We start from the raw sequence: 15,363 nt of genomic DNA, 5'->3' as shown, positions 1-15,363 counted from the left end.
AAAAAAAAAAAAAGAAAACGTTAACGAGAAATTAAATCTTAAATAACTGAGAGATCGAAGGAACAGAAAATGATTTGACAAAGAGTATTCATTTCGAGCAAACAATTTTCTTATCAATCGTATCATTCGTCAATTTCAATAATTTATCTATATGATAATATAATTTAAACGCAAATTTCCAATATTTTTTTGTACTTTTTGAAATATGCCACAATCAAATGAAAATGAAAACGAGAAGAATTCGAATCGAATTTGGATATCTTTAAAATAATATCTGAATTTATAGAGTTTTGGATATCCTTTGAAGAACTCGCAAATGTTTTTCCAAGATTTCTACGATAAAGAAAAAATGTTGGAAAATATAATTGGAGAACTTTCTTTGTACGAATCGCGTTAATGATATAAATATTCATTAACGGCGTTTCGGTGTTTCTTTACGGTGTCCTTGTTACGTGATAATCCGAGCAACTGCGTGGAAAAAGCAAGGCGAAAAATGAAAGCGGACGAATCATGGCCTAGCTTTGATGCTTTTGAAAGGGGGTAAAATTATACCGAAGCTCGTGTACGAACGCATTTTTACATTGGAGAAAAAAGGGAAGGAAGAGGTGGAAAAAAAAAACGAGAAGAAAACGGAATATCGTGGTGTTGCATGTGAATTCAAGTGAAGTTGAAAAAAAAAAAAAACGAGAAAGGAATATCGCAAGTTTATATTATAATTTTCAACATAGTTATTATTCGATTTGCATACTCTCCAACAACTCCCTACTAATTAATAGTAGTAACTTTAGCGAAAGCTTGATTATACATTGCAGATGTGCTTTTTTCCCCAGTGACTCCAGTTTCGGATTACACATGTAAATGCTGGATGAGGAATGGAACGAGATTATGATGGCGAATTTTGAATAGGATCCATAAAGCTAGTTTCGGAATAATCAACTTAACTTTAACGCAATTGTGCAAATAACTACGATTTGCCAGATCGATGATGCTCGACGTGCCATCGTGAATATTTTAATTTCAATTATTATTGTCATCGGACAATTGCGATCTTCGATAAGCTTTATTAATGACGTATAATTTCAACGATTCTCTTCGATGATTTGGCAATGATAGATAAAATGGGAACTAGTAAATCAGAATAATTTTTATTTTTGAACTAATTGAGGAAAGACAAAGGATAGAGTTTGATGAGTTTAAAAATGTTAAAAAATTTAACTATTTTAAAATTATGATCGTATCATCCATAAAATAATTATCGAGTTATTTACTTTATGTTTACTAATTTACAGAAGATTCTAAAGAAGTTGAAAAGAGACAGAGTTTAACTAGATATTGTAAAAATATATCGAAATTCTACTTTTACAATCGGATAATATTATAAATCATTATAAATTAAATTGTACAACGGGAGAAATACGGGAAGCAAAATTAATTACAATGTTACACGTCGTGTGAACGTAATATGAAATTCCTGCCATGTAAAAGCATCCTAAACATTATAACGTCGGTATTAAATTCCATGATGAGCGAAACCTTACGTGAAAATCTCTCTTTATATACAATGTTAATTTACGATACGAGCTTGATTAAAATCCATTTTCTTTTAATTCATCGTATAGAAGAAATTTCCCGATTAGATCTCTTTCATACTCGTCGAAGAAATTTTTCTTCTCTGTCTAAAATTTTTATTCGGATAAGATCAATTATTTTTGAAAGTATAATTAAAAAATAAATACGTGTAACGAAGATATACTTTTGAATCTTATGATATTCGAGCACATCGTCATGAACATTTAACTAGTTAATTCCAGACCCAAAGGTAAATGTAGTAAATGAACTTGAGCATAATTACCAAGTCACTAATCAAAAGCCATCAGAAGCATATACGATTCCCTGAGAAACACGTTCTGGAATTAATTCACGGTATATTGCAACTTGTATCGTAAATTATTAATAATCTGGATTCATAGAATAGATTACAATTTCAATTTCTTTCCAAATCCATTCAATCGAATAAAGAACTCGTCGAAAATTTCTCAATTTCTCTGAATTCTTATTAAAAAGAAAATTCGAAAAAGATTTTCATTTTCAAATCAGATAAGACACTTGCCATTTTCCTCTCGTCAAATAAATATTTCCTATATATAATTTCATAGTGACATGAAATATTCTTCTCCATCCCTTGTTTCCCCTATGTAATCCAATGAAACCAGTATCGGGGTGGAGATTTTTACGCGCGAAAGGAAGGTGAAAGCGAGATTTGACAACCCCTTCTCGAGCGAGAAGAGGGATATAAAGGGCGATTGGGAAGGGAGAAAAATCCAAAAGAAAACCAGGCGGACGTGATCGGCATAATACAGAATTCGAATTCTTCTGGAGTCTTTAGAGGTGGTAGTGCACGCTGCTGACGTGGACTACAATCATGGAATAAATTTACAGTTCCATCATGGTATTCCACGGTTAATACCGTGCTTGTCTTATCTCGTTGGCAATTTCGCTGGTTTTCCAAGCGAACGAGGCGATAACCGTTTCTCATTCCGGTTAATGTAGAGCTTCCTGGTATTTAGAGAACTTCTAGAAGGGGGTGGAAATATAATTCGTTACAGTCTCAGGGCCAGGTAGTAAACTATTATTTTCAAGCTTTGATCATATACCTCCCTATTCACAAATGGAAAAAACGATGAATTTTAATCAAGATTACACTTTCTGAATTTATAATCAAGATTACAACTTTCTGAATTTATATCTTTTCTATTTATATTTTATAAAAAGAAATTACGAATTAATCACTGATATAATGTAAATTTTTCCTTATCAGTGACGAAATGAGAAAATTCATCCTATATTCCATTATCCAAAAATTTCCTTCCTCCCCACCATCTTGTTTTCTATTAAATAGAGATTCTCCTTTACCTCAATCGTACTTCAGTTCAACATCTTAAATCAAACAATGAAGTGCTCGAACCCTCTTTCGTCCATCGACGATGAGATCGATCCTCTTCCTCTTCTCTCGATTCAACGAACTTCATTCCTGACACGTACCACTTACGGTTTATGTTCGTAATTTTATGATCTTCCACTCCGTGCTGAAATTCACACAGCTACAGGTTCTGCCTCGAGGTATTCGAGATGCTTTGGGTAACGAGTCATCGCCAGTCTCGTGTCACATTGTGCTAAATAGATTTTCGACGATATGGGATGATGGCCAGCCGACTGACAAATACGAATTGATTTATTACTCCGTGAATATTTCGTCGGAATTCCATTGGACGTTCGCAGCAAGGGATGACAATTATTTTCTAATTAACCTTTTGCAGCATGGTGTTTAAACTCGTCGTATTCATATATCATAATTTTTTGTTAAAATGAAAATGATTATTCGTGATCCTTTCGAACAAAATTTCTTTCATAAATGTAATGTATTTATTACATTTTGTTTTTCAGATTAGAAAGAAAATATATATCGAAGGATTTGATCTTCGAATTTTCGTGTCTCCATTTCGTTTCAAAAATTAATTAACGTTTCAACAAAAACCCTATGCACGGTTCGTTTCACCGTGTGTCGAGAAATAGGCCAATACACAAACGAAATTTTCTACTTCATTCCCTGTGCGTCGTAGGGAAGCAATGAGAAGGAAGGACAACAAAGCGCCCATTCACGTTTAAATAACTACTTGTGGGTGAACATCAGGGCGGAATGAAAAAGTCAAAGCTGTACAATTCGAGTTAATCCAGCTACATTTACACATAAGAAATTCCGTAAAATTAAATAATGATACTTTATTGATTCTTATTTTTGTCATTATTATTAAACACAAATAAGCATAAAATAACAACATCTTTTTCGTTTAATAACTTTTTTCTTTTCTTTTTTTTTTTTTTTATTCGCCAGAATGCTTTCATGGAGAGGAACTTTTCACCGGTCCCCAATAAAAAAAACTTTTGTTTCAGAGTCAAACGTCCCCTCCTGTCCACTATTCCACTTACAAAGCTCAATTTTTGAAAAAAGTGGTTTCAAAAGGATGCAAAAAGTGCTCCTTGCAGTTTGCAAATTGAAAATCCGACAGTTGAGATCGCAAACATTGAAACGAGAGAGAACATCCACACTCGAGGGGAAGATAAAGAAAATTGGAAGCGCGTTTTCAACCGCATTTTCAGATAAGAACCGAACCCGTGCCGGTCCCCGCAGAGAATTAAAAGTTAACAGGATCGGAAGTTTGAGCAAACGAAGGGTCTGCTCGAGTAAATTAATCACGGCGGGTCAACGATCGAGAGATACGAACGAAATGTAAATGGATGTGGTATGAATGAAGTAGAGGTTGCCTCGAATTGCCTCATTTTTCACGTAGGTACAAAAATTGCCGGGCTACTTAAAAGGGAGAGGTGGCGCGGAACAAAGTTCTTTCAGGGTTTATCTTGCCCTTAAATGGCTTCCACCAGTTCCAAAAGATAAATTGGCTGGAATTGTTACGCGCTTTTTAAAAGTTGTGCTCAACTGCGAGCACTTAGGTGCCATTTCGTGCTGTAACTACGGTACAGAATGTTTCCTACTGTTGTCTAATTTTTGGATAACTTTTTTCTCTGAATACAAGTTTTTCAGGTTACAATTCTTGATATCCTTATCCTAACAAAAATCTTAATTTATTTTAAAAGTTTTCTAATTCAGATTATTTCAGATATTTGTCGATTTATATTCCAAGAGTTTTACGAAATTTTACGAATGATTGAAAATTATTGAGATCTTTGGCACTTAAGAAACTAAATCTCTTTTTTCGTAACTCTACATACATTTCGAATAAGATAATGTGTATTTAATATTTCATCTTTAAGAGGAGGAGCGAATAAAGATTGAATTGAAGATTAAATAATAATCAAAACGAAAGTGACACAAAATATGCTCCAGAATATCTCTTTCGTATAATCAAAATATCAGAGATCATCGTACGACTTTCTCAAAAATTCCTTACAATAGAATCCAAATGTTAATGCAAAATGGAATCTCCGAATAATATATTTCGTTATCATACTGTAATTTGGCTTAGACAATCGATAGATATGAATAATGGAAATTGGAAATTATGGAAAATTAGCAACGCGACTTTTCTCGCGAATTCGCTGTGTATCTGGATGCAACAACGCTTTATTTGCCTTGTCAAAATTGATGCACCTGTGGGAATCCGTATATATTTGCATGCACACACGAGGTTTCGACAAATCTCGTCTAATTCGAATACAAATATTTCCCGCGTCATCTGCCTGGTCTTTCATTTCGTTCAATCAACAATTTCGTTACTGGATCCGTTATTGCCGGAAATATTGAATTTCGATCGAATCGCCATGGTTTATTTAAACGTCATAGCCGCGATAATTCCTTCCTAGACCTGGAAATATCGATAATTTCGATAAGTAACAATTGGCGTCAATTTATAATCGATCCATAAATCGCATATATATAGCATACACAATATTTTAATATTTTAATATTTAAATACGAATTATCTATACGAGTAATGATTATTTATGAATCGATACGAATGACGTTTCAAGGAAGAAAGGACAATGCAGGCCGGTTAATTACCTTTTGATGGAGATTATTGCATTGCGCAGAGCGTTTCAATGGACGGAAAAAACCAATTACTTGTAATGTGTATGCCGATAACTATTAATATTCATTCCTCGATCCCTGTAACCGTAACTGCGTATTTCACCAAGCGAAAACAAGTTGGTAGTTAATTTCTATTAGAGTAGAACAATTCTGCTTTTTCCATTTTAATATTAAACTTAAGTGATTGTAGTAGATTGCGCCTCGATCGATAAACAGATATTGAAAGGAACCTTCAAACTTTAGATTGGATCGATCGATTTTGGGGGATCCAATAAATGTGCGCGGTAGAGCCTGGTTTCCATAGAATTGGTTCTAATAAATTTATTGACAGTCGAATCTCTTGGATGATAATGCAATTTAAAGAATGAAGATATAAACGAGATTATAATTTAATTTAAAGAAATATACATATATATATATATATTGTTTCGTGAAAATTTTATTTTATTTAACTATATCTTTGATAATGCTGTATATTAATACACATAAATCTATTAAATCTATTCACGATTCATATTAAAAGAGTTGATATGGCGAATAGTGTATTTCAAAGCATGGAGATTAATTTGTATCCTCTAAAATGTGTTAATTACATGTTAGACAAGTTGGATGTGCCCTACAATAATTATAATAACGTATACTATAAGATGATTAAAAAATTCATAGAAATGTATTATCACATTGTAAGGTAAGTTTTCTATTGAAATTAAATTTTAATCCTTGAAATATTTCTAGCACTAGAGGACGGCCACTAATTTACAATCAGATTCAATCTTGAGCATCATAAAACCGTATTGCAGGATGACGTTCGTTTCCGTTAATTTAACCAGAATCGAAGGATATCCCATAGGTTGCCCTTCGAGGACCGGAAACCTCGATCCAACCGACATAATCTCGACAATTCGAGCGAACGAGGGGGGAGGGGACACGGACACCGATGCTCGCGTCATTCCTCGCGTGATTTATATGACACGTCCCCGTTATAATGCCGCTCGACCGTAATGCAATTTTAGGGGCTGGAAGCGCAGGAAGCGACGTGGAGAGCAACACACCACCACTCCTATCAGCGCGGATCGTATCACTGTGCTGATAGGCAAATAGCGGCACAGTTCCGGGATAAAAAATAAGCTGGTGGAGAAAAATGTACTCGTGCGAACGAGCTATTAATCATTTCGTTCGGAATATATTTATATTGCAAAAATATTTTGATAATTTTGATAATCTCGCTTGAATGCGATGTTGAATCATCGAACAATGAAGAGAATATCATCGTGAGTGTAATATCTATTTTGAGAAAAGTTATACAATTTACGATTGTTGTAACATTTTTGGAAATTTAATTAATTTGCAACTTTTCGTGGAAAAGTATAAGTATTTTACTAAATGTATATTTATTGCAATAATACACGAGATAAATTGAATTAACCGTATCCACTCTAATAAGATAAATCGAATGGAAATGTCGCAAGGGCTATAACAATCGGTGTTACCTGAATGGGGAACAAGCGTCGAAAGAGAAACGATGGAGGGAAACTGGAAATCTAATGGAATTAGGATTCCGATGAGCCGAGATAATGCGAAACAGGGGTTTGTTTCCTCAAGGGGGAATGGTGGAAGCTACGTGGAATTCCAGATTTCGGATCCCAGGCCAGAAATCAAAATGGTCCCACGGAGAATATACCTAAATCTTACAACAATTCGCGCAACAATGAAATTCCATTATAGATCTCCATAATATTTCGATACTAATGTCAACCCTTTCGCCGCCAAAATCTAATGGCCAATCGCAGGAGAACGAGCGACCTCGATAGAGATCGTCCCTTAGCGTGAAATTGATCTCATTTCCGTGGAATTCCAAGCACGCGAGAGAGGAAGGGGATGAATGGAGGAGCAAGAACCAGAGGAATAAGAAAGATAATCGGTCGGCATTCCAGAAAGTTACAAGAATCGGAGTTTACTCGATTTAGCGGGTTGAATACCCCTCGCGTTTACCCCTTTAATCCCCCTTCTTAGACTTGTGCACCCTCGTTTCCACCCTTTGCCACGATCTACGTGTAAAATATGCATCGTCTTCGTCTTCTTGAATTTCTACAACGAATCGAATAAAACCCCTTCATGAATCTTTTCATTCGAATAGCGTGACGAGGATGGTGGAAGGATTGGTTGTCAAGTTTGCTTGAAAAGGGCAGGTTACCCTCGACATTTGAATGACGTGAGTGAGAGGTGATCGAAGGAAGCGAATCGCGATACGAAGTGGAATAGAAAATTAATGAGAATTAATAAGGGAAATAATAAATAGAAGACGGATAGTGGTTAATTAATCCAAATTCGCTCGATAATTGTGCAATTGGTAATCATTAACGGTAATGGGTCCAAATAATTATCCACTGCATTTTCTCTGCGTGATTCATCGAACAATATCCTTAGGGAAATTACGTGTAAATGTATTACGATAAGTTGAAAGCAAATTATCGACAGGTTTATCGAACCTTAAAATCGTCTAAAATTCTTTGAGTCATTTACCAGGCAAGAATATAATTATGGTGCATATTTCCTGAAACCAATTTAATTCTTTAGAGAATAGAATCGTTACTCTGGTTTCAACGTGAACATAATCAAATATATCTGCATAGATAATCCGATCTAATGTGACGATCTATGGAAATCGATCGATGGAAATGAAACTATATCAAGAGGATCGATAAGTGAAATTCTGATCGTGCTTTTATCGTGTAAAAAAAGAAAGAAAGAAAGAAATTTGTTTATCAAAACAAAAACAGAGTATCGAAACGAAGAACCTAATTCGTTTATTGGGAAACGAAACTTGAACGCACAATTGAACTATAATTTTAATCCTGGAAAAAAAGGAAAGGCAATTTGCGGGAATTCGAGCTCGTGAAACGCGGTTAATTGCAAAATTATACAGCTCTCTGGATGTATAATCGGATATTATTGATGTTTAATCGTGAATTTGTTCGGTTTATTCGAACAACAAGGGACGAAGAGAAATACGATACCGGATCGAATGAATTATTTTTCGACAATTGAGCGCATATTGAGCATCGAAATGCTTCGAACCGTTGTTATACAGACACAAAAGGAATATTGATTAGAGTGATTTATGAAATTATTTGTATATTTGTCGTGAAAAATTTTGACGATACGATGTAATGTGTTACGTGGAAATTTTTCAGAATATTATTAGCACTGATAATTAGAACTATTATACGAATAATTAATTATTACATCATTGCGTTGTATTATTATATTATAATTTAGTTAGTTATTATCGTTATTGATTATTAATACGATATATTATTATTATAATCCGATTAATTAATACCATATTATTAATGTCACAATAATAAGCATTCATTTTTAAAAGAATAAATATTTTACGATCTTATGTATCCTCAAACTTTGCATTCACAGTGCTAATAACATTTTCAAGAATATTTGCTACAACGCAAATATCGTATTCGTGTAAGATTATTTATACTCGAGTACTTTTCAACGAATCACAATACATATGTCCAATTATTATGAATAACATTGTGCATTGTGTTCCTGTTGTGTTCACACCATCTGTTTTGTCTACTTACGTGTCTCGTGTCAGCCGCAAGTAGGGGCGTGTGTGCCTGCAACAATGAGTGCCCAGAAAATTAGACCGTGTAACCCCGAATGGAATTGTTGTTTGCTTTCTAGGGAGTTTCATGCTTGAGCAAAGACTCCGCTCATTCGTCGCCGAGGATACGAATTCCCCCGGCTAAAGCATGCTATCATGCGAAAACACGCGTCGGGAAGGGGTCATGCAAGAGGAGTAGTAAGAGTAAATTTGCCTTGTAATTTAACAGCGGCCTTTCCAAAATACTTTCTCGTCGATGGAACGAAATATCATCTCTCAAATCTCTCAATTCCTCAAAATCTATGAAACGATCATTTTCCTTAACTTTTATTATTGGAATTCAGGGGTAAGTACATTTACTTAAGATCGGAATTTTAACGATTTTTAAATTGTAATTCGACGCATTTATTATTGATTTAGGTTTAAGTACAATTTTAACATTAATAAATAATTATTAAAATCGAAAATTGGGTAAATGATTTTGGATAAGAGATGTAAGGATCGAAAGCATGGACAGAAGATCTATTATTAGTGATAAATATTTTATTATTATTGAAAATCGAAAATCAAATAATACCATATATTCTGGGTACAGATGTAAGAAGAATTGAAAACAGAGAATGCAACGTTGCACGATATCCACGTTATCGTATCAAATTTTAATTTAACGAGGTTGGCCATTAGAAAGAAACAGGATGATAAATCGAGTAACAAAATTTTATTTGCCTCTCTGTGACGAAGAAGAAATTCCAATAATTCGAGAAGGGATGTTCGTTTGTAGTCTCTCGAGGATCGTGTGATCACGAAACGATTTTATTCCCGGTAAATTTTCCGGACGAGCGATCCGTCTATATCCGTGGTCTCGGCTTGAAATCTTGAAAGTGGAAAGAAAGAAAGAAAGAAAGGAAAAAAAGAAACGTGGATTCCCCGTGGAATACCAATCCCTGTGAAATTATTTCTGTGTCGTGAATTTATCAGATGCCATTCGGTTTACATGCGCGAGACGGCAACGGAAAATTCCTCGAGGAAATTTAACATTTTAACTCGAAAAGTAAAAAAAAAATTGTCCTCTTTTTGTGTGTCGTTTCCATCAATTCTTCAAAAAAAAAAAAAGAAAAAAAGAAAAATCGATCAGAAAAATCGGGCATTCTGTAATTTTTCGTTCCAATGCACCGTGTAATTCGAGCTGTTTATATTCTTTTCTCATCGTTTTAACTTGGAATTGGTTTAATTTTAATGGAACTTTGTCGCGTGCATATGGAAGAATAGATATGCACATGTACTTTCGCTTATCGATTTATCCTTGAACAGCCACGATACAATATGTCGCTTGTGCACGTATATTTTTCCACGTCATTTTTAATTGTACCATCTATCGCACGTGTACATCACCGGTTCATTCGGTCGAATGGGAAATAAATGCGAGCCTAAATCCAAAAATTTTAATGAAAATTTTTGTCTATACATAGAATAACAACAAATTGCATTATACGGTGCAGCGCGTCCAACTTTTGAATTTACGTTCTCATTTTTTATAACGTAATAGAATAATATATTTAAAATTCTGTTCCATCAGAAAGTTATATTTAATTTTATCCTCAAAGAAGTTATCATATTCGCAAATTATTCATTATATAAAATTATCATCGAATATAATAACACAAGTTGTCGAAGAGCGTTTCATAAACGAACGAACACTTCGAAGAATTACGAATTCCAATTTCACTTCCCTTTCTTTCACTTCCTAAACCAATAGCCTCCATTAAAGACCTTTTTCTCTGATCGATGAGCCCGTCGCGAATATATCATTCTTCGTGTCGCAATGAGGGAATGATCCCCATCAACGTGAACGAGGAAGGATAAAACGGGAAGGTTATATAGGTCTCTCGTTAAAACCGCGGTTAGAAAAAGGGGGGGGGGGAGAAAAAGAGGGAGAAGTTGCACACCTTCGACGAGATGATCGAAATGAATCATCCCCCTCCTCGTCGTTTCCATCGCATTCCTCTCCGCCTTTCTTATTTCCTCGTCGTTTCGTCTTTCAATTCTAATCGAAATTTATTGAAACTTGGAATCGATTCCGCGCTCGTTCCACGGGGAAAACGCGGATGTCTACGAGTCCTTCGGGTGCCATTGCAGGGAGAATGCATTATGCGCTTGGCTGTATGCAGGGCATTCAATTTGAACCCTCCCCATTATTAAAACATTTACGTTACGATCTCGAATCCGACAATGGATGTTTATTTCGAGCGTGAAATGATACCTGCATGCTCGCATTCGCGACAATGTTTCGATTGATTTCGAATTGATTAACGTCGTCGAGTTGACAGAGGTAGAAAGAAACTCTTTAACTTTGAATATTCTTTCCGAATATTGATTTTCGAATCGAGCGTTAATTAATTAATTAATGATTTCGTTCAATTGATTCATGCTTCACTTTCAAGTCCGTTCGCAAACACTTTTTTGCAGGAAGTTTTGAAGGATGATGAAAACAATATCTGTGAATCGTAAGTCGAATCGATTATAAACAAGCAATTGCGAGACTTTGCCGAGGTTTTGAATTCGATCGTGACGATAAATAAAAGTGGCATGAAATAACAATAGAAGGCGAAGACAGCACACGACGAGTAATTTCCTTCGTTGCCTTTCTTACTTTGTAACGTAAGTAAGAACGAATGGAAACGTCTTGCAACGGATGGAAGATGGCCCAAGCTCTATTCACCCTTTAAGCTCCCTTTTTCCGTTCGTCGTGGACAGAAACGACGAGGAGGCAAGAAAATTCCGATTCCCGGGGGAATAATTGAGTGAAAATAAAACCGGACGATCTTCCCTGGAAGTCGTGGTAATCTCTGAAAAGAAACGGGGAGGGGAGAGAGGGGGGAGTGAAAGTTCATTCAACAAGTACTCATCGATCGTGTGGAAGCCGATGATGATGCAATTGCTTGGGATGGAATATTTTTTTTTTTCTTTTTTTTTTGTTATTCATAAATCCAACCAGACTGGTAAACCGAGTTTTACCGCCATCCAAACACACTTTTCTCGATGTGTTTAAGCGTGGAATGGAATCGAGCGGACATCGAAAATCGATGGAACACGTTACAAATTGATTTTCATTGGATTTAAGAGGAAGAGTTTTCTTTATGAGGGGATGGAACGATTTTAAGGGGCAATTTTAAGAGGAGAAATTCTGAAAGGGAGGATGTATCTGAAGGGGAAACGTGCGCTAACGTTGAACAGACACCTCGTTGGAGAAGAAAGTCGATAACTAAAGAATTTTACGACGAAATCCCGTCGTTCTTGTTATTCATGGAGCTGCCATGGGAAATATGATTTGATGCACTCGAAACGCATATAAGAGACTACTAGGCACGTTTTTGCCTTATAAAAAAATATGCAAAATCGTGGATAAAACTGAATATGGAATTTCGTATCACACAAAAAAGTACAAGTTATTTTCCTATACATATTTTCTTTATTTATTTATAAATTATAATTATGCGTAAAAGGAACGATGAAATTACGTTTCGTTAGATTGAAAAACGATTATTATTTTTTTTTTTTAAATTCTTATTTAACTTTTCTTTTTCTTTTTATAAAAATAATATATTTTTAACTTATGAGTAATTTATAGTTAATTACGAAGTGAATATATGGCAAGCGAATACATGACATACACGGAGTTTCTTCGTGATATTTGAAATTTAAAACCTTCATATTTTTGTACAAGTTTTTAATTAACTTTTTTTAATTACACGTTTGCGAGGAAAAATTTTGAATTTTAATTAGCGTTCGAAAATTGGAAGTTTTCCCCAGTTTTTCCACATCGCAACCATCGAATTTAAATTGCAAACAAAAATTACGGAGGATGGAGATCGGCTTTCAGGTTTGAAAATTTCCGTAAACCTCGTCATATTTTTTTCGCGTAGTTCTCGAAATCCGAATTTTCCGAAATTTCTACAATTTTTCAAATTATACGCGTTGCTCGAATAATATTTGTGAAAAGGGAGAAGAACAGATTCCTCGAATCGAATCGAGATTTCTCTCCGTAAAAGACACTCTTCGATTGAAGAGGAGTATCGGAGTACAATCTTTGTTTTTCAATATTATTTATCCTGTTTTTACAACGAGTGGAGTACAGAGAGTGAAGCAAACAGGAAGTAACACGTTGGTACAACGTGTCTTGTAAACAATTCAGTTGACTGTCACTTTGTTTCCCTTCAGACGATTTAACACGATGATTCCATTGACTGTTCGAATATTTCTGTTCACGTTATTCCTCGTATCTCACCGATGAAATTCAATCTTCGGATTTTTCCCGTGGGAAAAGCGCAACGTTCCAATAGTTCACAGATGTATATACAAAAATAAAATAGAATTACCGTGAGAAAAAAAAAAAAAAGTATCATTTGCTTGCATCAATCGAAGGAAAAAAGAAAATTTTAATCGAATTATTCTTTTAAAATTTTACTACTAACAATATTATCGGATTCTTTTTACTTTTCATAAGACGAGAAGAAGTTCTCCATCTGGTTTACTCTACCATGTTAATTCCATTTAATACGAAATAATCGAGTTATTCAAACAATTTGCCCTCCTTCTCGAAAGAAAATTAAGTTTGTCAGCAAGCAACTTACTCTTCTTCGATTCATCTCCATTAACTAACTGAATTACACGAAACGCTGTGTCATCGTTGCTTGTTAAAAAATCGTGGACAAAAAAAGAATTTCCATTCGAGGAAGCATCTGGCCACACTCTTTGAGAGTGAGAGAAAAAAAGAAAAAAAAAAGAATGAAAGGAGGCGAGAAAAATTTGAGGATCTAGAATGCGAAGAGGAGGTGCGTGCGTCCCTTGAATGGTAATTAATTACCAGAGAACTCTCTCTCTCTCTCTCTCTCTGGAGAGAAGCTCTCGATTCGCGATACGCGGTGGAATATGAAATTCAATTAGCGAGCTCACTTCCGCCGAGAGGCCACGAAATTAGAAGGTTCGCCCTTTCGCAAGTTTCTTCTTCCACGATTTTCCGAAAAACTTTTTATCAACCTGGCGGCCATTATTCCACGAGGGGAATTAAACCGAGTTCCCTCGAACATTTTTCTTTGTGTAATTAAGCTAATTTCTTGTTCCATCCTTCCTCTGGGACGGCCAATTTATTTCTATCGAGACGCGTTTGTTTGATGCTGGACGCGATTTATACTCGTTTATCCCCGCGAATTACGCTTGTTTTCGCGATACGATGGCGGAAAATTGGTTTTGGTTCTGGTCCAAGTCTTGGGAAAAAGGGTTTTTTCGTTTCGCCTGTGTAAAGCCCTCTGCTTCCGTCTCCGAAGTTGAATAAAATATGGGATACGATAAATTTGTATCGTTCGCGATAAAAAAAACAAGCGAAACACGTGGGAAAATTAAAATATCAATCTCTATTCAGATAGCAATTATATCGAGAGAGTTGGGAATTTCAACCAGTGTGAATCATATTTTCTGAAAATCACTTATACTGTTCAAGGATCTTTTTATCGTTTAAACTTTTAGCTGATAAGTCAATTAAGTATTTTAAGATAATTTGATAATAATTTTTGACTAATTATCAACTTGCAATGTAATGTAAAACGTGATTCAAGACAAGTGTCATTTAATAATTTAATTAATTTAATAATTACGCATCGCATAATTAAATAAAATAATTGTTAAGAAATATTTATCGAATCAAAAATTAAAACTCGATATTCAATCATCAATGTTTCGTTTCGCACAAATATTCACAATAAATAAATATATTTAGGATACATTGACTGAGGAAATTATCGTGTTTTGCCTCTGATAAGCATTAGATAAATATTATCTCGTATTATGCAAACGATAAATTATACGTTTTAAAGATTTCCGTGGAAACCAGTTTAATCGCAGATTAGAAATATAGAATAATAATAAAAATCATATACAGTTATTTCTATAATTATAACTCACGACTTCGCCTCTTTTTTTCCCTCTCTCTCTCTCACTTAATAATTTCTTTTATTAATTCTTAAAACGTTTCAATCAATCATTCTTCGTTAAATATATCGATGTATCAACGTCGATTTAACTTTGACAAATTTTTAATTCCATATTTATTCTAAACGAATAAATCAGCAGAGTTTGC

The 15,363-nt window shown here is 34.7% G+C and overlaps 1 protein-coding gene across 14 annotated transcripts in view; it reads right to left on the bottom strand.

Moving 5' to 3' along the window:
• LOC102672047 (disks large homolog 4) overlaps window positions 1-15,363 on the bottom strand; it is a 281,358-nt gene that overhangs the window by 100,248 nt on the left and 165,747 nt on the right. For 12 of the 14 annotated variants that reach the window (XM_006608849.2, XM_006608861.2, XM_031514915.1 and 9 more), the window contains one exon: window positions 9,208-9,243. The exons of the other annotated variants lie outside the window; for them this stretch is intronic. In XM_006608849.2, coding sequence (XP_006608912.1) covers window positions 9,208-9,243 — 36 coding nt within the window. The remainder of the gene's footprint in view (window positions 1-9,207; window positions 9,244-15,363) is intronic. 14 annotated transcript variants of the gene reach the window in all.

The sequence above is a fragment of the Apis dorsata genome, unplaced genomic scaffold (assembly GCF_000469605.1).
Source record: "Apis dorsata unplaced genomic scaffold, Apis dorsata 1.3 scaffold_50, whole genome shotgun sequence".
Lineage (NCBI taxonomy): Eukaryota > Metazoa > Arthropoda > Insecta > Hymenoptera > Apidae > Apis > Apis dorsata.
This window is presented reverse-complemented; position numbering and strand designations above follow the sequence as displayed.